This window comes from Choristoneura fumiferana, chromosome 22 (assembly GCF_025370935.1).
Source record: "Choristoneura fumiferana chromosome 22, NRCan_CFum_1, whole genome shotgun sequence".
In the NCBI taxonomy this organism is placed as follows: domain Eukaryota; kingdom Metazoa; phylum Arthropoda; class Insecta; order Lepidoptera; family Tortricidae; genus Choristoneura; species Choristoneura fumiferana.
In genome coordinates, this window is record NC_133493.1 from 7876200 (window position 1) to 7899384 (window position 23185).

Consider the following 23185-nt stretch of genomic DNA (forward strand, 5'->3'; position numbering starts at 1 on the left):
TGAGCAAGGCGCTTTATCCTCAGTTATTCCACCTCCAAGTCCACCCTACAGGATGATCCAGCAGGACGCAAAACAAACAAATTGTGCGGCGTCCTGCGGTGGCGATAATTAACTGTGACGCAAAATTATTGTGTCACAGTTTGTGTCACGATATTTTGCGTCACGTTATTTTACGTCACGTTGGCTGTTAGTGATTCACGCTACGTTGCTGAACGAATGTTGCTTGTTAATTAAGTTAATTAACTCGGAAAGGAAATTGTGGTTAGTCTGTTTTTTGATAAGATGTGAATGATAGTGTAGTTATTAGTTTGGAAATGTGGAGGTGTGTTTTGCTCCTACGTCGTTTAAGATAAGGCTAGTTTAAAACACATTTTGTTTGATTTTATAAAGATTTTGATTATCACTGGCGACGGTTTGACTCTATAAGTATATTTTTGCGTTAGTTATAATTAAAAATTTAGACTTCTCATATTAAAATTATTAAAAAAAATCAGCAGATAATACGGTATTTGACTATTTTGTATATGTTTTATAAATTAAAAACAATGCCTGTTATCGAATAGAAAAACAATTTTTAAGCTACATTTACAAATAACAAAGTTATAAAGGTTTGAAATTCAAGATTAGACAGAGAAAGACATACTGGCATGTGACGTCACACGCCAGTACCGCCATACTTGCAGCATAGAGAAAAGCGTTTGAGAAAGAGACAGGTATATAGATTTTCAAAAAATCACTATAAATCCAATTTTCAACCGATTTAAGTTTTCTCTTCGCTAAACACTATCTGTATATCTATATTTACATAATAATATTAAAATATGGCAAAATCAGTTGTCAAGTACCGTATTCAGTAAGTTTGACTTAACATTCCTGTAATGGTTTTACATTTCTTATTTTTAGGGTTCCGTACCTCAAAAAGGAAAACGGAACCCTTATAGGATCAATTTTTGTCCGTCTGTCTGTCTATCAAGACCCCTTTTCTCGGGAACGCGTTAAGGTATCAATGTGAAATTTATATCAAATATTGAGGTCTACTGTCCCTTGGAGTTGTAAAAAATCAAACTTCTAAGCCAACGCAATCAAAAGATGCTACCGTTTATGCTGCAAATTTCCGAAAATTTTCGAAACTCGCAAGGGAATTAAAACCTACAGGGTACTTCCCGTGAACTCAGAATCTTGAAATTTGGTGTGAAGGTAGCTATTATAACGCAACCTACTAGAAAAGTCTGAAAATCTTGTTTTTTTATGTCTGTCTGTAAATATCATGACCAATATAATGACCCCACACTGCGTACATTTTGCTAAAGAGTAGGTCTCTGCATACACTGGATGTATTAAATCACTCGGAAAAAGCTTTCTTCAAGACACGATTCCCGTGTGTACGGAACCCTCGGTATGCGAGTCCGACTCGCGCGTGCCCGGTGTTTTTTTCAAAATGTGGCCACGGCTTTAACGCGGTACACAACGTAGAAAAATTCGATGACTTGAATTCAAAATTTTAACTGGATGTTCAGTCAATTCTGCCCAATTGGGTATATCTTGGTTAAAAATAATGTACTTAGTCCGTCATTTTCGGCACGTATTTTTTCCCTTTGTGAATCAAACAAACAAGCGCGAGTCGGACTCGCGCACGAAGGGTTCCGTACCATCTATATAATATTAGACATTAGCAAAAAAAACGGCAAAAAAATCAAGTTTGTTGTATGGGAGCCCACATAATATTTATTTTATTTTAATTTCATTATTTATTTTTAAAGTGATTATACAATTAAATTTTCTATGAATATTTCAAGCGTCTACCTATTGCCGTTATTAATATCAAGCAAAAAACGGCAAAGAAATCACGTTTGTTGTATGGGAGCCCCCCTAAATATTTATATTATTCTGTTTTTAGTATTTATTGTTATAGCGGCCACAGTTGTACATAATTTATGAGAATTTCAACTGTCTAACTATCACGGTTCATGATATACAGCTTGGTGACGGACGGACGGATAGCGAATTCTTGGTAATAGGGTCCCATTTTTACCCTTTGGGTACGGAAACCTAAAAAGGCCAAAGATGATGCGCTTTAAAGTACGAGAGTGGGGGCTCGAGACATTACGCCATTTTTAGGAAACGACATTAGCCTAAATAATTTTACGAAATATCCTGTATTAAATTAACGGCAGAAATATTATATATACCTAAATAAAAATACCTGTATCGATCATAAATTCACCAAGGTCAGGTTAACTGCCTTGTTAAGTAAAAATACTAGGGTATCATTATTCATTTTGCAAAGTTGCCGTCACTTTTTAAAGTTGAATAATGACCTTTCTTTTCCGACCTTTTGTATAAGCTCCGAGATACTATAATCTTTTGGATTTTCTTTGGAAACCATTTTAAATGGAATTTTACATACTAATGTTTTTTGGCTCTTTTTTGAATTTAACTTTTACTTTAAATCTAGTTCGACATGATGCAAGCAAGCGCTTGTTTAATGAATACTAATTATAATAAGAATTTTAATAAAAATTTGCACATTTACAAACTTATAGGTAGGTCACGAACCGAAAAAGGATATTGTTTTTTCCCCAGAATTTGTTGTAGTTCCAATGGGAAAGTAATGAACAACCTTTGTTTTGTTGTAAGACGAGAACTTGAACAACGGTTACGTTAACACATTTAAAACTACGTTAATAATTGGCATTTCTGAGTGAAAGTTAACTATTTTCTTATTTATTGAATCAGGCGTTATTTTAAACGCGGATTTAAGGTCACAGGTAAGCAGAATAATTGTTTTTTCTCCAACTTGCTCGGAAATGTTCTCATCATCAAATCGACCGGGAAGTCCATCGTTATATGCGTTGATGCGATAATAAATTTAAAAAAGTGTCATTACTTCCCGGACATGTCCGGGAAGTGTTTATTATTGTGCAGGTTTTTTACTTTTAATTTCATCCAAGACCGAAAATTCACCAAACAGCCAGCCAATTGTCCAATAGTCACGTACAAAAACCGAGATTAAAAAAAACTTTTTGTATTCTGCGTTTAGCTAATGCCAATAATGATTGTGTCTAAATCATAATAAGGTGTATTTAGACTTAATTATCTTATCGGACTGCTAAATATTTTGTAAGAAAGGTATGTTTTTTTAATGTTGTGCGTTTAATAATTGCCGCTTTAACTAGTAATAGTAAAAGTGTAATTTACTAATCTTACAAGTTATATTTTTATTTATTTTGATTACTATATTTTATGTGGAACCAAATATACGGTTGGGACCCAAATTATTAATATCGAAATTGAGGCAGGAACGTGAATTTCAGTTTGTCATAGATATTCTGGCGTGTTACGTATTTTTACGAAAATAAAATGAGTTCTACAAGTAGGGACAAAATATCCTAATGGGCACACCACAAACTCCTATCTCGTAGCGCAGCATCTTTTATCAGAAAGGTGTATTTTTATTACTTTATTAAAGTGTTAATTTTCTATAGATTGTAGGTAGATAACAATCTACCTATAATCTAATTTATAAATATATTTTGTCGAATAAATATAATGTTTCTGTTTTATTTCCTCGCATATAAATTTAGAGAAAAGTAGTATACAGGCCTCGGTAGGAATGTCATTTCGTGGATTCGTATCTATTGAAGGACTCGGCTACGCCTCTTCCTTCAAAACCATACTCGTCCGCGAAATAACTTTGGAGTAATATACTATTACTCGCCATGACCGCCCTTTACAGTAATATACTATTACTTGTAGTTCATTAGTTTATTTTCTTATTACTACAAATTTTGCACAAACGAAGTCACGGGAAGTAGTTTGACAGTAAATAAAACCCTAAAAACTAATCTCCCCTTTTCGACGTCAACCCAAAACATCTTATCATTTTGTTAGAAATTGTTCCGTAAAAAAAACAAACTCGCGTACCGCATAATAATGTTATTTCAACCAACATTATGAACGTTTGTGGGTAAGCCAGCTAAAATATATTGTATCGAATATTTTCGCAAGGGAGACTGCTATGATACACGTACACCCACTCTTCCTTATTTTATTGAAACTCCTATATTATCGTCGCTCATATTAAATGTGTACCTATTTTATTTGAAAAATACCAACATTTTTTTGTTTTAGAAAAAATCTATAATAGACATACTTTCTACAGCTATCTTTGACGAGCGTCCTTTATTTTGACAAAATCTTACCTAATATGCCAGTAACTACTAAAAGGCGCGAGAAAATTATTCCTAACTAACTTTTCCCCGCGACTTTATCTGCTAAGAATTTGTTTATCGCTTTCCCGTGGGAACTCTAGATTTTTTCAGGACAAAAACATCTCATATCCTTCTTAATGTCAAATGCTATCTAGTATAATAATAAATCAGTTAAATGATTTAAGCATGAAAAGCTGACAGACACTACAAACAGACAGAGAGATAGACAGACCGATAGGGTATACTTTTACATTTATAATGTTAGTAAGGATGTAATTAATCTTGAATCATTTAAAACTGCGCTATTAATTTATGTATAATATCTTGAACGAGAATAAAAAGTCACTAGGTAATGTATCTACGAGTAAATGTTGGAACTAAAGGAACTACATTGTGGTCCCTGAATACATACAGGTAAATAGAGTAACGAAAATAAAGTTATTAGTCGCTAACCCGATTTAGAAATACCCACCAATTCATACTTACAATTTAGAGTAAACATCAGCTCTGAACAGTCTTTGAACAGTGCTGAGTTATTTTAATTTCGACGTTGAAGGACCAGACGAAGTGCATTTGATGTACAATCCAGCAATTTGGGTGTGCAATATTTCGCATCAGTTTTAACGAACACCGACAGGACAAAAAATGCTGGTGAATAGCGGGCACAAAGTGAAAAACCAATTTCACATGGCCATCCGCTCTGAGCAATTCGTGTTGTCGCCCATTCTAAATAAAAACTAACAAATTCAACGTGTGTCGAAATATTTGTTTCAATTATGCAGGCTGTGCTTGTTTGAGTTACGATTGACGTCAGTTATGCAATTTCAATCCTGGTCGTGTCAACATATGTGTCGGCTGCGAAGTTAATTTTATTAGTCTTAGCTGTAATGGTTCTTACAGTTGCCACTGTCAAAATCCGAGCTGTCTAAAGGTGATCGGAAATATTTAAAAATCTACACTCGTCATGTTCAGATGTTTTTGTTGATGACTGTGTATAATTAATTCAACTAATGGTCAGAAGCAATGACAGCAGTACCTAGTGTGAACGCGATACATCATTTTAATGTAGTACATTTTGATTTTTACATTATCTAGAATGTTTTAAATTAAAAGCCATGTTGCGATTTAATGCTCATACACCCTTTTACGAGGCGCTAGTAAAAAAGATTTTTGTGACCAACCGTATTAAAGTAAAAGCCAGCCATAATTTATAACTGCTCCACAAAAAAGGAAACGATTAAACTAGAGAGACGAGGACTTTCTGTTCAGGGGTACCAGGGTAGCAGTGGTCGCGAAGAGACGCGGCATAAGATTTTACGATAACAACACCCGTGCAGTACATTTTTACCTGGAACCTTTGCCTTGAAGGTGAAGAAAGTAAATATCCAGTTTATGGCAGCTCGTTAGAAGTTGGGTCATAACGCTAAACGACGTCCCCGCTGTTATCGTCGCTTTTTGCTCTCCAAATCTGACAGTTAATACCTCTGCAACTTATTATTGCCTGGTACATTTAGGCGCATGAAAACTTGCTTTTGAAGATTAAAAAAGTTTTAATGGGAAAGGATTGATGTAATCCGTCATATCGTTTCGTTTCAGACAGTTTAAAGCTGTTTTTTTTTTTTTGGGAAGTTGATACTTCTCAATTGGACAAATTCTTTCCGGATCGCCACTTAATTTGAGCGCAAGAATTCTTTATCAGAAATTACTCCTTGAAAATATTTTGCCGAAAACAGAATTCTCATTTCCGATTTTTTGCTTGTCTGAATTTGTGAGATCATAAAAATTAGACCGTTTGTAATTTTAGCTACCTTTATGGCAATATTAAGGTAGGTACAGTTTTTAAGGTAAACTGATTTTTTTTTAAGAGACACGAGTTTTTAATAAATCAATCACTACACGACTGCTCGACCGTAGTATGCAGACTATAGTTTAATGAATTCAAGTAAGTACATTTTTAGTTGACAGCCAAACAATTTACATGGACAAAGCAAGTCAGTACTATCAAATATATTGGAAAGCACGTATTTTTACAATACCCCTACATGAGTTTTATGCTCGCGCGGTATTGCACCAAACAACCCGGCAAACAAAGAGATAAAAGCTTTTTAAATCTCCGAATTTATGGTTTGTTTGTTCAAACAGAATAGTATTTGGTGAATCCTAGCGTTCGTGGACCCGATATTATTTTAATATGCGCGGAATGGGCCACATTTTATGCGGACTCACGTGGTCTGATTACTTAGCAAGTTTACTACTGAAGCCATGTTTTCTGTGTTCCCTCACGCGTAAATTTATTTTGGTTATGCTGTATGGTACAGTGGAGGAAACTACCAGCGTGGAATCTTTTCATAATCAGTTCTGATTTCTTTGGCAAATGTCTGGGATGTCAACATGATATTAGTAGCACAAAGGTTTCAACCAGGTGTATAATTAACTATACACAGCTAGACGTCAAATCGGGTGATCTTTTAGTTATATGTAAGTTTTACTATTTATTATTATCACAAAATTAAACGGGATAAAATTTAATTGAAACAAAATTTGGGAACTTCTGGGATAAACCAGTACAATACTTAATAAAGCAAAATTAATTAACTAAGCATCATCAATTTTGAGGTTTATTGAATGCACAATTGGATAATACATCCAAAACAGGTCCTGGTTCCATGAATTTGTTATAATTTAAATCAATCAACAAAAATTCTGTCAACAGTTAAGAGTAAAGAGTAAATGTTGATATAACTAGTACTTGAGTAGTTACGAAACGATGACTGGATAGCCTAATAATGAGTAATGACTTCTGCATTGAAACGTCTAAATCCATTAATTGCGTAGTTTTTTGGGATAAAAAAAATATCCTCATTAGTCCGTTATGTAGATCATTAGAAAAATTAAATGTTGGACATATATTTTTTCGTTTTTCAATTAAACAAAGAATTACAAAGATGAATCGCGTCTAAGTTCGGGAGATGGGGTTCGTTAGGTCACGCCGTGCTAAAAAGTGTCGCACGGCATGACGTCACGTGGAACTTTAACCGGATATCTTCATCAATTTTTGTTTTTCAAATAAAAATTACATTTCTAATATTTTTGAATAATCTAAGACTAAATAGTTTTTTTTACTCAGACAACTACCCAATTACATTATTCCTTTCCAAGTTCCCGCTAATATCTTTTTACCGAACTTAACAAACAGCAAAAACTATGACCTACCGCTGCAATTTGTCAAAACGATTCGTCTTCCTCAATATTTAAGACCATTTGTCTTTGTCCACAGGTACGGTGAACACGCTTAAATCTCTTCACATACACGCTCCCAAAGCCGTCCTATCTGGGAGGAATGCGGAGCTGATGTGTTCATATGAGCTGGAGGGAGCGCAACTGTATTCCATAAGGTGGTACAGAAACATGATCGAGTTCTATCGATATGTACCGAAAGAGTCGCCGGCAACAAAAGTGTTTCCTGTTGCGGAGATTAAAGTTGATGTAAGTGTAAAAAAATGGTTTTTAAGTGAATTTTGTTGTATAGAGGGTCACAAAGCCGCTACAAGGCGTTCAAGTCAGGGTAGTGTTAGTGATGTAACCAAGAGAGAGTTTTATTAAAACTGTTTACTCTAAGAATGTTTTTTCGCACATTAAATAACAGTCTCGCGGCATAATCGGAAGGTTTTGAGATACTTTTTGTTACAAAGTAGATATTTATTCAAGAAGCCTTTTGTGTTTTCACTTTGAGAAATAAAAACTATTAAGTATAATATTTTCATTGAAGCATTTTTTCTAAAATATTTTACTTATCGTTTAAGCTAAACTACGATGATACTCCGGAATAAAAATTACTGAACTGGACGACCGACTAAATAAACTGGATTTCTTGAATTTGAATTTGTTACTTATTATCTCGATATATCTACGGGATAAAATCACAAAATCCCAACCGCTAGGATTAGACATGACGTGTGGCGCGAGTGTTTTTATTTTTGAGAATTCTCCCGGAAGTTTTTGTGGAACCCTGAAGTTTCAATTCAATTGCTTGATGGTATACCTACGCGGCGGAAGTCTATGCCCAACAGTGGACGTTTTACGGCTAAATATGATGAATAAGGACATTTTGACTTTGACTTTGATGATGACAATGAATGGTTTACGCGTGCAAAGTTGCAGCCAAAGGCTAGCGTGATAAGTAATTGTTTTTCTTTTAACTCCAATCCAATTTTCATGGCATCAACGTTTGACCGGAATTATTTTCCGTCCAACAAAAGGCTTTACGTAAATATTTCATGCCAGCCTGTGAACAAAAAATATCAAAATACTATCCAAAAATAAACCCATGAAATATCACTTCAGTGCACAAAGTCATTTCGTATTTGCTGTCAGTAACAGCAACAAAATTGTACACTTTACCGGCACGTCTGGTTTAAAAAAAAACTTTTTTTTACCGCAGCTTCATACCTGACTCAACCGCAGTTTGCCGGTATTTTTATCCGGTTCAGTGTAAATAACCTTTGCTGTATTTTAGCATAAAATGATTAAAATACTTACTGCCTTTGTTGATGGTAATCCACTATCTATCTTTTTTCGTAAAAAAAAGTACCGCTAAGCAAACGTGATGCGTGCAACTTTTTTTTGCATATGCATCATTATGTCTGATTCAATTTTGTTTGTTCCCCTAACGAAGGACGCTTTAAAGCTGCAAACATACTAATAAAACCCAACGCCACGCCTCGCTTCCGACACGCCATCCGACGCGTGACCGTACTAATCACTCCCACATAATATTTATTATGATCAGTTGCAACTAAAAACATTTGTCGTGACGTAACGTGGCGTCGCGATTTAGTAGTATATCAGCACCTTAACCTCTTTGTAGGTAAAGTACAATTCAATAGAATCTGTCAATTGTCTACATATTTAAGACACCCTATCGTGGGCACACTTGATTATATATGTCCCTGTTGTTGCAATAATGATCTAAAAGGAATCAAAAAAAGAATAATAGTCACATCACAAAGCCTTAGGCAGCCCGGTGTTTATATTAGTAGGCTGGAAGTATCTACAGGATTGTCAGATTCTATTGAATTGGAGTTTAGTTACCCCCCTCCCTCCCTATGCTCAAATCAAAACCAATGACATGCCAACGCTTCGTCTTCCGGTTCGTGATCGCTAGTCAAGAACTTTTTATCATTTCACCTCGCACAATAATGTCATTGCTCTCCTCAAACATAGTATCAAATACGCTTTTTTTCCAGGTGGCAGGATCTGATCAGAATCGCGTGGTGCTTACAGAAGTGGACCGGACACTAACGGGGGAATACCAGTGTGAGGTGTCAGCTGACGCGCCTCTCTTCCACACAGACATCAAAGCAGCTGAGATGATTGTTGTTGGTACGTTATTAGATATCTGAAAAGTTTTTTACAACACACTTTCGAGTTGATCGTCACAGTGAGTCAGATTAGTAACAGCCTGATGATGATGATAATGATGATGATCCGACCGATTTGGGCCATGGCAACCACTTCGACTCCTAGTTATTTATTTGGCGCTCATGCGCTCTAAGATGGCTTACATAGCCTATCTTAGCTGTGAACGTACGTCCGCATTGTCGGCACGTAAGCACTATCTGTATATCTATATTTTAATAATAATATGGCAAAATCAGGAGTTGTCAAATACCAGCAGGTGGCCGAGACTTACGCTCGTCGCGTTTAGTATCGAGGTCGGCTTTACGCTGTTCCTCAAATTCTGCACAGTCCTGCGCCATTCAAGCCGCTGTGCTGCCAAATCTTCCCATCGCGAGGGTTCGATGCGACACCTTTTCATATGTCGCATCAGCACATCTTTGAACCGAACGAGCTGTCTGCCGTGTTTTCGTTTACCCTCCTCCAGTTCTGAATATAAGATGCACTTAGCCACTCTTTCCTCCGCCATAAGAAATACGTGACCGCACCACCGAAGCTGACGACGCATACAGGCTTCAATGCCACTAACATTGGCTCGCCGCAAAACATCGGTATTACGCACTCGCATCTTGTATTCTTCCGAGACGTGGTGTGTATATCGGCGTCACACGTATTTTGGATCGATTCCACCTTAAGTGCCTCCGAACCATTATGAAGATCAGATGATCCGACCGAGTAACAGTCTATTTGCCATCTCAACATATAAGCTAAAGCTTCTGTGTTTCCTGATCGCTATAATCTGGCCGTCTTCAAATGTACGTTGAATGGGCATTTATTAAACAAGCTTTCTCCATCCTAGTACACATCTACGCCTACCATCAGGCGTGATTGTGGTCAAACACAGATCTATTCATTGTGTAAAAAAAATATTAAAGTTGATCAGATCCAGTTGTCCAATAGAAGAGCGAGATTTTGCAGGAAAAGTTCAAGTTTGCTAAATATCTTTGTTTTAAATTACGTCACCCATATAATTCTTCTAATTATGTAAATATCTGTAAAAAACATCATCTTATCCCGCTTTCTAAACGCCGTGAAATTGCAGATATTATATATATGTTAAAAATTACTAATGGCAGCATCGATTGTCCTGAGCTGCTCGGTAATATATCTTTCAACACTCCGTCCAGACCGAAAAGACATGTGCCACCTATTTCTGTGCCTCTCGGATCTTCTAACTATAGGCGGAACAGTTTTCGTATACGTGCAAGTAGACAATTAAACAACCTTACTAGGGAGCTTGATATTGACGTGTTCAATGTTAACAACACCCGTAGCTTGAGACGTACTCTGGTGAATCATTATCTAGAGAGCGTGCCTTAAGGCCTTAAGACCTTTTCTTATCGTTTATGCTGTAAATTAATTCAATTTAATCAAAGTATAATATTTCTTCTTTGTCAATTCGTCATTACTTAAGTGTTGATGTTATTAGTATTATTATTACTTTCTTTGTGCCCAAGTGAATTCTGTGCGGGCATTCTGCTATTATTTGTACCTACACTGCTATTACCGGCGAGAAACTGTAATTGGCTTTCTGCATCTATTGTTATTTTTAATCTGTATGTTTAAAGCTGTTGGTTCTCCAGAATAAATAAATAAATAAACTTTTTGGCAAAGGAATCAATGGCACCGATGAGTTTTTGAAGGTACCTAAGCATTGTAACATCGAATTACTTAGCAATTCTAAGATCCCTAGATTATAATGGCATGCTCATGGCCTGGGTGTAAAACAAAAGACATACCAGCCTCTGGGATGCCTCGTCATCCCATTATCATAATCATCATCATTTCAGCCGTAGGACGTCCTCTGTATGACATAGGCCTTCTACATATAACTCCAGTTTCTGCGGTTCGCAGCTGCCTGCATCTACCCTATCTATGTATTTTAATAAATCCTAACTTAAAGTTGAATAAGAAAAACTTGGGAACAACGTACCTATACCTACACAAAGTACTAAATACAATTAAAAACCTTGGATTTTTTCATCTACTTAATTTTTTCCATACAATAAATATTTTATAGCATCTGTAGTGTTTGCTTTAGAAAATATAATCCAGCATTCAATGTTGAATGAATACATAAATCCGCACTCTTATTTAACACCCACTCTTTTACTCAAAATTCCATTACAAAGGCTGAGCCCAGTGCCCAGATCCAGGTTACACTCAAACAGTAAAGTTCGTTTTAATCTGTGGCACTGTAAAAAATGCAACGGAATCACAGTACTTATTTGAACGAACAATAGCGCAATGATTAAATTTATTCAGACGCTTGGTGAGTAAATGATGGTAGAACAGCTGAAATTCACTCCAAAAGGCAATACATGGCTCCAAAAGGAAATAAAAGCTATAACATTTCTTATTACGAATCCTGTCATATCTGTAGAGTACCTACTCGGAACAAACATGGCTATTGTAATCGACATTCTAAACGGTCTTCGTTCTTTTTTGTCCCTGATAGGTACTTGAACGAATGGTTATATTCTTCTATAAAGGCATTATAATACAGTATATGACTATTTTTATTTATTTTACTTAGTAACGAACAGTAACCTATTTTTATGCTACCTTTAAGAGTTATAAAATGTAATTTCATTGTATAAATAAATAAATAAAGGCTCCAATGTCAAGTTTATACAGAGAAAGACTTACTTGCATGTTTTCGAAAGAGGCAGCTATACAAGTGTGAAAAAAAACACTATAAGTAAATCATATTTTGAAGCGAATTAATTCTTCTCTAAACATTGTATGTATATCTATATTTTCATAATAATAAGGATACGAGTATGAAGAACTTAGGAGTCGGCAAAAACCGTATTCAGTACGATAAAAGAGGTCACATAAAAAAGTTGTCATACTGTTTTTAAACACGCAGCCAACGCTCCGGGAGTTGCCCCATCTAAATAATTACTGGTGTTGCCTTGCTCAGGAGATATGGGGTTAATGACCAGCGCGAAACGGATTCCATTTTTTTCTTTTTTCTCCTCTTTTAATTCGTCTTGTTTTCTCCTAGTTGTATTCTTGTTTAATTACATTAATTTTATTACTCTCTGAGTTTTTAATGATGAATTTCTAAAAGCTTTTCTAACGAGCCAGACGGATGTAAGTACAGTGATTTATTTTTATTTTTATTTTTTTTGATATTGTAGAGAGTATTAGGTATTATAAGTAAGAACGAAGGGGGGTGGAGTAGAAGGCGGAATTTAACGAGAATGTATTATGGTATGAGAGATATCAAAAATAGCTGGAGGAGAAATTAGCCGGGGAATTTTTTTATCAAAATAAAAACTTCGAATCAAAAATAGCTGGAACTGTTTCGAGAAATTATACCGTGTAGGAATTTTCTATCAAATGTGTAAAAAAATAGTTTTGATCAAAACTTAACTATGCCTTCAAGTCGCAGCTTCAAGTACATTTAATTTGCCTTCTGAAAATTGGTTTCAAGGACACAAACAAATCTTTTAAAATTTGGCAACCCTGTTTAAGGAATTTTACGATGTGTGTATTAGGACAGTAAATTAGTCGTACAGTTGTTTCAACTTGACCAATTTCATTGACCATCTGCCCCACTCACGATACCTGTCTACCCTTTTATTGAACCCGTGAAATATTGCATATTCACAGCGCAGCTGGCTCCGCCAGAAACAAATGCGATCCGAGCATTCTGGGACGTTCAGCAAACAATCTAACTCTTGAGCCGTCCTTGTCGCACACGCCCTCATTTACATTCGCTCAAAAGGGACGCTCGACCGATATTTCACGTACTTCGATTTCAATCTCCTCAGAACACGGCAGTGTTTTATTTTTCCGTGTTTTGTTTTAATCTGGAATTTGGGGAGACCCTGGCAGCCTATAACTCTCTACTTAGTTGGTGTGTGGAGTTTAAATCCATTGGTCAGAATTTTAGTTTAGTAAAGAGAAAAGATATTATACGTAAAAGCGACACGAGTACGTTAGTACTATTAAGTATATATTCTGTGACACGAGCCAGGGATTAGGTGATTTTAGTCTTTGATCTGATTTGATCTATTTGATTTGATCTGATCTATTACATAATTCTGTTTGTCAGACGACAAACAGAATATGTAATAGTGCGTAAAGTATCGGCACTAGATTTTACGTAAGAGATATCTTGCTGAGGTCCATTATAAATATCATTATAATGAACTAAATTTAATTACCATTCATTAAAGGCTTTTATTCGTTCGTTCAGATCGTGTTATTATAACCTCTCTCTTAATTGTCACTACTGGGGTACCTAGCCATGCTCGGCATTTGTTGAGATAAATATACTAGGTAAACTATTCGCCAAAAGATGGCTCCGCAAAAAATTAAAATCGAAATATCTATTCAAAATGAAATTTTCCATAAATGAGGGCATTGACAAATTCATTTCTAAGACCCAAAATAGATGGATTGTTTTTACAGAAATTGCTCGTTTATTATAGAATATTGGTTTTAAGTTACATCAAGGAAAATTGTCGGCTTCTCGCGACTTAATTTCCTCCTTGTTTACTTACTATTCACAGTGAGACTGTTATTAATGAACGCTGAACTGAGCATAACTTTACAAAATATTCGATGGATTTTTAATTAATGATACGCCGGAGTCGAAAAGTGAAATTGTTATTCATTTAAATTCAAATTACTTTCATCACATAAAATGTTATTTTAAGTCAATTCATTTATTAATGATAGTTGTAAGTAGCACATGTTTCTATTATCATTTACTAGTTTTACTTCCTGTTTCACTACCCATTGATTAAATCTGGGGGCACTGCGGTAGTGCCCCGCCAAGTCGAGTGCGAAGCAAACACTGCCGTACCATCCTTTACTGGAACCATTTCCCCGCATTTTCAGGCCCCTATTTGGGAACCTCTGGATAAGACCAGAAAGCAGAAGTTTTCGTTATCCAGTAAACTATAATCACATACTTAAAATCCAAAATTTCAAGTCTGTAGGTCATTTAGTTCCGAAGTTAAGCGAAAGCAAAGTTTCGCATTTATGACACTCACTCACTCATTCACTCATGATCATCAAAATAGAACTAGTACTTCTCATAAACTCAGTGCTGAAATTTGGTACAGGGTTAGGTTTTAATGGCCACATAAAGGGAAAACTATAAAAACTAGGATAATCGAAGATCTGGAGTACATGGTGACCCTGATTAAAAAACACAAGAGTTCAACCAAACTATAGAGATCGACATACCGCTTTTACAAATTTTCTACAAAAACAAGTGAAATCCCACCAAAAACATACTGTAAAAAACTAGCCAAGGCTCGATGGAGCTGCTTGTTTATCTCTAAAAAGTAATGAAATCTAGAAAAAGTCGTGCCAAGTCTAAGTTTCTTTACTGCGATTTCTTTATTATTATAGTTAATGTTGTGTGACTTGGCCGTTGACTTGTACCCATTAATTTATATTGTCCGCGTATTGAGTCTCAACATTTACTGGATAAGACTTAAGACTCAACATTCTTTATACGTGAGTGGGTACAAGTCAACGGCCAAGTCACAAAACAATAACTATAATAATAAAGAAATCGCAGTAAGGAACCTTAGACTTGGCAAGACTTCGTCTATATTTCATTACTTTTTAGAGATAAACAAGCAGCTCCATCGAGACTTGTCTAGTTTTTTACAGAATGTTTTTGGTGGGATTTATTTGACGGATAACTGTGATGCCGTCTCTGTTTGTTTTGTTTTGTTCGAATAGACGGAGAGGCATCACATTTATCCGTCAAAACTAATCAATGGGTGTTGAAATAGCACCTTAATCTCAAACTTAATAGAATCTGAAATACGGAAATGCGATGAAGGACTAAACTTGACTAAAGTCACCAATTAAGTCTCAATGAGCGGGCGACATCGCTCGGAGAATAGACAAGATAACCGTTGGGGTAAAAATCATGGAATGGCAACCACGAATCGATAGACAAAGCGTTGGCAGATCTTTCACTAGGTGAACTGATGTTATCGCAAGAGTTGCGGCCAACCAATAGACGCAAGTGACGAGTTGTCGTTCATTGTGGCGTTCTTTAAACAGTGACCTTACAGAGAGCAGAGACCTTTGTTAAACAGTGGACGTCTTTCGGCCAATAATGATTCTGATATGAGTCTTAAATAAACGAACGAGCATAACTATGGCAGTGTAAGTTCAATAATTAAACTACTGTTTTTTTATGTAGCTTGGGAGTATTCGAACCTGTCACGATGGGCCTTCCAAATCACTAAAACAGCAGAAATGTTGATTACAATCGAAATGTATCCACAAGATCTAATCAAATATGAGGAGATCTGTAGAAGAATCAAAGCAAGCAAATAGTGTGAAGAATTGAAAAACATTATTAGACGTTAATCCCAAAATGGCCTGTGAAATTGAATAAAGGCGTTTTGACTTTGACTATGATTTGGACTTTTCTCGTGTGAATACAAAAAATATATTCAGAAGTGGACATTTTTCCGCTGTCAATGATTCATCATCACACATTAATGATTACGATGAATTAACAGTAAATCTTGTCCACAGAACCTCCTCTAACAAGTCCAAATGTGACGTCCAACCGCATGACATACGTCGGTGGCGACCACATCCAGGCCAACTGCTCTTCGCCGCCGTCACTGCCGTCTGCTAACATCACGTGGTACGTCAACGAGCAGATGGTAAGTTATTTTATTATTATTCCCTTTATGTATTTACATTCTTATATAGTTAAGGTTTATACAATAATTATATAATGTAAAATACAAAAAAGTACAAACAAAATAAAAAATATTGTAAAAACCTAACCTAGTTGGCCGCCGGTGGTGGGGCAGGGCCCAAGCTACCGATGGTCAGGGCCGCAGAGTGAGGAACCTCCGGACGATGCGTGCCGTGTCCAGAAGTACCGCCTTCTGTATCCTGGCCCTTGATCCAGCCATCTAGCGAGAGCCTCTTGAGATGCTGGTCTAGATTCTTTGCTATAAGACCGTTTGCCGAAACAACTATCGGGACAATGATCATCGAGTCAACATTCCACACAGCGGTCACCTCGTGAGTCAAGTCAAGGTACTTGCTGAGTTTGTCCTTCTCAGTCTTCACGAGGTTCTCGTCATGTTAGTATTATTGTATCATTTTTAGTATTATTATTATTTTAATCATCAGGCAGGCAGTTGGAAGCAACTGATAGGTGCCTGTATCCAGCTGTTCCTTGGTCAAGTATTCTTTGTACTTTGTACCACAATTTTAAAACTTAAAAAAATTAAGATGTTCTCAATTTAAATGCACATCAAAAAAGTCTTGGGACACTTATAATGTTGTTGAAATTTGATTGTTTTGACTCGGTAGTAACCTATGCCTATATCAAAATGTTCAAACGAATTCTGATGATTCTTTTTTTATTTACAACTGATACTCCTCATGTGTGGTCCGGTTTGAACTTGATTAAGATCTGACCATACCATATTTCATCTCAATCAGTTCATTAGTTGAAGCTTGAAAAGGTAACATACGGACAGCCAGATTAAGAAAGTTACTTTCACATTTAAAAGAGTCCTAAAGTGATCTTAAAAAATATCTTCTACCGTATTTTCTCATGGAAAATACTTATATGAGTTACTTGAATTGTCAACAGGTTCCAGGCTTCACGGCCATCCATGTGCTAAATTACAGCAACGGCTACTCCTCCAGCCTCTCCACGTTGGAGCTTGAAGCTGCCGCGCTCTCGCCCGTACCTACTCTTATGATACGGTAAGGTCAATAGGTTTCGTAGGTTTACAAATTTTCAAACCATTTTTGACCATAACTATTACCACACTCGTGACTTATCACGATAATAACCACCACCTCCACTATCACCATTCGTGACTACGGCCACTGCAATGTGGCTGAAGCATGGAAGTAATTTTATTATTACCTACTCGTTGTTAGCGTTAATAAGTCCCGAGTGTGGTAATAGTTAGGAGTGAAAATCACGAATTTTTCAGCCACTCATATTTCATATTTAATACATTGATTTGAGCAACCAACTACCAGGACACCATAACCGCGAAACGTCTTTCAGGTGCGAAGCTTCTATATTCGACGTGTGGAAAGCGACGAGCCACACCCTAGTACTAAGAGAGCGGAGCGCGAACCCTGCCTCAGCTTTAGGCAGAAGTTTTACAGGTAACTTTGCTAATCTTGAGATACGCTTTTACCTAAGCCTATGATCAAAATTTTCGGGCAAGCTAGGTGAAATTCGTCGTGATTTATCAAGTAATAAAAATTATATGAAACTTTTAGTTCGTTCGTTTTTATTCAGGCTTCTCACTAACATAGCGCTAAGCATAGTCAAATAATCCGGATAACTCGTGTCTTCAATCGAATTTAGCTTGACATGTTTCGGTGTAAATCGTACCCCTTTTGCTGGGAGACACGCCACGGCGGCTGCTGGAAAGCGCAAAAAATGGTGTTTGATAATCAAATAATTTTAAAATTCAAGATCCATTGTCATATATAATTGTCACATACATATATACATATATTTTGATTAAACTTTTGTAATTAATAATTGCTGTTGATATCACTACAATAACATTCAACTAGCATTTATTCACCCACATTAACAATTAGATGAGAAATTTTAATTTAAATTCACTGGGGATTTTCCAAAAATTGCACCATGATCTTTGTTACCGTTGCATGAAAAACATCCGTGCCAAATTTTATGTTCCTAACTTAGCGGTTGAGATTTTGGGATTTTACATGCATACATCCCGATATCATGAGAGTATTGGAATAAAAAGTAACACAGAGATTCAGCTATCTACATAACTATTTTATATCAATCCGTCCTGCTGTTTTATTTCCATAGTAACAAACACTCACATTAGGATTGGATTTCTAAACTTATTTTACTCTTCCAGGTGCAGCAGCGGAAACCCGACTGCCCACAATAATGGTACTACTACTTCAATTCCTCCTCAAAATATTATTAGGAAAATACGCGGAAACTTCTATAAGATAGCTGGGTTGGTTGGACCCGTTTAGAGTGGTTTTTCACCAGAGCTAAAATGGGAAGACGCGTGCAGGAAAATAAGAAAAATCGAGCATAAGAATAAAGACTACAAGCGAAAAATTTGTACCAGTTTGTTTCATCTTTATTTTGCACACTTAGTACCATGTTTAAAAACAAACTGAACTTAGTTCTTTTCCTCGAATGCAATTTTGAGTTACGCGTCATCCTAATACATCAGCTTAATTTCTTTCTCGAAAATCATTGTAAACAATATAGAGGTCTCGGCTCCGAATACAGTTACGTACTAGAAATCACCCTGTATTTATTACACCTTTTGGACTAATTTTCACTGCATATGCGGGCCATGCGATAATCGCTTGAAAGATTTTATTCCTATGCAATGAACTTGAACTTTGCTGTATGTAAGCGGAAAAAATAAGCATTTCCATTGATAAATTTTGCTCCAAGCTTTGTCATAGAGCTATGGTGTAAAACCACACTTAGTTAGAACATTTGTATAATTGTATCGTATGTAAAAGTAGCTCATTCAGGGTTGGATGCAATTTGATTGAGTGTGAATTAATTGAGGGCCAATGCTGGATCTGAAAGAATGTATGTGCCGCGGATTTAAATGCCACTGGCGTTGCTAATATTAATGAAATGTGTTATTTAATACTGACGTGGCCAGGTCATAGTTATTTAAGTATTTATTTGGTGATAGATATTTTTTATTTATTTCACAAATTTCATTTTTTTAATTTTTTAGTAGTGAGAAAGAGCTAGATTAAAAATGATTAATTTTATTACTATTACTTATTAAACCTTTTTTAAACAAACATTCCTTTAGTTTATTTTCATGAGGAAGTTTTACTGTTGATTTATTTTTGTTTTAGCCATGATGAATGCGATCAATTGTTATATCATTTCGTGCCCGTGATAGTATCTAAGTATATTTTTTATTATAATGTCACGAATAAATGTGTCTTTTTCTATTTAAAAATGAACGTTATACGATAATTGTTATATTTAACTCTCCCCATATTGTGAGCTAGTTGAAATAAAGTGTTGTGAGGTAATTTCGAAATTAATTATTGAAAATTTATGGTCAAATACTAACTGGTTCAATTTTAATCCGGACCATTTGATTTCAAATATCAAATATTGAAATCATGTAACCTTTTTTTGAATCGCTGATACTTTCATAGCAATTACAGTTGTTGCAATCATAATGTAAATTTATTAAACTTGAATAAACATTTGATATCGCTATGATTTTTTTTTATGTGCTTGTTGAAAGTCATAATTATAAACAACTTTAACTGTAGCCTATTAGTAAACCATTTGAAATCAAATCTCACTCAAAATGGACACTCAATGCAAATGGATGCCATTATTAACAAAAAGAGGTATCAAAAGCAAAGCTTTCTAAATCAGTAGTTTTGTTTCTTTGTTTTATTTCTAAAACATCAAATATTCTTTCGAAGATCTCTAATTTCTGTTGAGCCAAAAAAAAAGCTTTTTTTCTTATTCTCTTCTCCACAAACACATACGCGACGTGAGTAGGTATTCTCAAAATTGCTATCTGTTTTACCGCGCGCTGGCTCCCTCCTGGCTCCAAGACCAACACAACATGCGCAAATCCTACAAGATTCCAAATATATCACAAAACATTTTTAGAAATTGTGCACTGAACTGTCACTATATTCCGTTTGGCGTTCGGTATCAAATGAAATCAATACACACACATACCCACTCACTACCACATGCGCTCGTAACATTACATGATGCACTAGTTCACTAGGGTGTCTCAGATTGACAAATGCGAATCGAGATACGAAGCGGTTGGTCCACATCGCTCGTCTTTTGTTACATTCGAGAACATTCCTCGATAGACTGGTATGGATTGAGTTGGAATATCCTGGAATCTTGCTTTTGAATGATTTTAATCTTGGCATTTATACGTAAATAATAGTGACATTATAATACCTATTTTTCTTACTAATTAATAAAAGACAGATTTAGGATTTGTAGGAAAGAATAATATTTCTTTAATCAAATTCAATTATTATATTATAATTATTTTTGTCAATAAAGTAGCGAAGGAAGTGTGTTCTTATCCCTAGCTTATTAAAGGAAAACAAATATTAATTGAATGTTCATTTATTTACACAAAATATTGAAACAAAAGTATTTCACACTAACAGTTATAAATTATGACTTTGGAAGTCTTTTTTTTTCATTATATTTGTTTGAAGGCCAAGACTCTGTTATATTGCAGCAGCACGGTGTAATGTAGTGTTTATTATTTTATTAAATCTTGAAAATATGATTAATGCTACACTTTTTTAATCGATTTTTAGAAATACAGTTAACATAGACTGATTATTTAGAATAATTACCACTGTACATAATATTTAACATTGTTGTTTGTAATTTCAAAAAGGCATGTTTATAATAAATAACATTTAAATCCTCTAAGTAATAGTCCAAAAGTTTAGGTAATTATAGTGTAAGTAGTAATAATACCTTTTTTATTTATTAAATAAAATAATGTTATATTATAAATGATTTAATAAAAATGTTTTTATCCTGTTTTAAACGTTTAAACGTTTCTGCCATCTCACAAGTTTTATATTTAATCGTTTTGTTTGTAACTATTAAATGTAACCTAATTGTTAATGTTATTTAAACAGTATGATGAATACAGGTATTGTAAGTGTAAAAATTATATTAAAATAATAATTATTATTTTGTTGTTGTTTCAAAATGTTTTATAAAGGTGTGTCCAGTGTTATTTTTACAACTTAGCTTTCCCGAATCTTATCTTTAAATTTTGGTAAAAAAAAGGTTCGTTGTGAAAAAAAAAACAGAAACCTTATTTATTACCTTCACCCAATATTAATATTACTCCTAAAAATAGTTGAACTGTATCTATTCCTACAATATAAATATGTTTGCCTAATTATAAAAATGTTATTGAGCATTAAAATCAAACGTGATTTAGTTAATAATAAAAACAATAAGGTAAAGCAAACGTTAACAATAAAAGAGTCACTGTAAATTTTCGTTTCAATTATTCCACAAAACAATGCCTTTGCATAGATAAAGTCAACGTGGTCATCAGCTGAAAGACGTCCATTGGTGAACAAACATTTCGCTCTTTGAACACCACAATGAACGACAGGCTTTCCACCAGTTGCCTTTAAGTTTCACGCATCGTCGGTCCACCTGGTGTGTGGTTGAGTACGTATTGCAAGGTCTAAAATTAAAATAACTAACTTTAAATAACCTACGTTCAAAATCCCTAAAATCTAAATACCCAATGATTTTAAATACCTAAGCAACTAACACCTACCTACGAATTACCTAAGTTTAAAATACCTATTGGAGTAACAACAGCAATGACACCTAAGTTTTATACACCAACATTTGAAATACCAAATGGTCAAAATACCTAAAATGATGCACTTGCGAGCTTCTACAATTAGAGTAGCGCGAGCTGTTACAAAAAAAACCTAACATCGAAGGCTAAGGCGCCTTAGCCTTCTGAAACTAAACTATCCGAGTCGCTTCTGCCCTGAAATGTCTTGCTCGCTCGCTTCGCTCGCTCCCTATCATCGAGGCACCAGCTGGACTGTACTAAAGGGGAGCCCCAGGACTTAAAATAAAGACTATCGATGGGATTTCGTTATTACACCTACGGTTGGTACTGAGCGAGCGGAGCGGAGTCGTTTCAGAGCAGAAACGACTCTGATAGTTTAGGTTAGCCTTAGCCTTCGATGTTAGGTTTTTTTTTCGTAACAGCACAGAAAATGATTAATGTCAATCTACCCCCGCTTGAAAAAGTCGGAATGTTGTCATTTGAAAATAGCAGACTTTGGTGTAACGATGATTTCGGTATTTTGACTGCTAACATACCATTTGACATTTTAAGCTTTCGATATTTTGAATGTAAGTGAAAAAATCATTAGGTATTTAGGTTTTAGGGATATTGAACGTAGGTTTTTTAAAGTTAGTTATTTAAATTTTAGACATTGCCATTCGTTACCATTTAAAACTTTCGGTATTTTGAATATAGGTGAAAAAATCATTAGGTATTTAGATTTTAGGGATTTTGAACGTAGGTTATTTAAAGTTAGTTATTTTAATTTTATACCTTGCAATACGTACCCGTGTGGTTCATTGTCGCCAAAATAAGGAGACTTTAGTTTTTCGACGAATAATAATATCAATGTTTCAGATTCTATCGCGCAAAATTCCGAGCACATAGCTCTCCCCGTAGCTCGTTGCGACTTTGAGCCTCTTCAACTTTACAAATTTATTGCTTTTATCGAGAACTTGCCAGTTTGAGGTCTATTTTGTGTTCATGGATTATTTCGTAACATAAAATATTTTCCGGATACTTTCACGAAAATTTAAGGCACATTTCCATTGAGTAGGTTTGCTGTAGGAAAATCTCGTATACAGTGTGGAAAAATAAGTCGGGCCCTGGAGGGAAACTACCTTAAATCCTTAAGTTGGCTCATTTCACTTAAAGGAG

General features: G+C 35.3%; 1 protein-coding gene across 1 annotated transcript in view; it reads left to right on the forward strand.

Moving 5' to 3' along the window:
• LOC141440101 (uncharacterized) overlaps positions 1-21688 on the forward strand; it is a 143044-nt gene extending 121356 nt beyond the window's left edge. The window contains exons 3-8 of the mRNA XM_074104563.1: positions 7489-7697; positions 9458-9593; positions 16197-16330; positions 17281-17396; positions 17710-17813; positions 18554-21688. Coding sequence (XP_073960664.1) covers positions 7489-7697; positions 9458-9593; positions 16197-16330; positions 17281-17396; positions 17710-17813; positions 18554-18654 — 800 coding nt within the window. The 3' untranslated portion in view covers positions 18655-21688. The remainder of the gene's footprint in view (positions 1-7488; positions 7698-9457; positions 9594-16196; positions 16331-17280; positions 17397-17709; positions 17814-18553) is intronic.
• The last annotated feature ends 1497 nt before the right edge of the window (positions 21689-23185 follow it).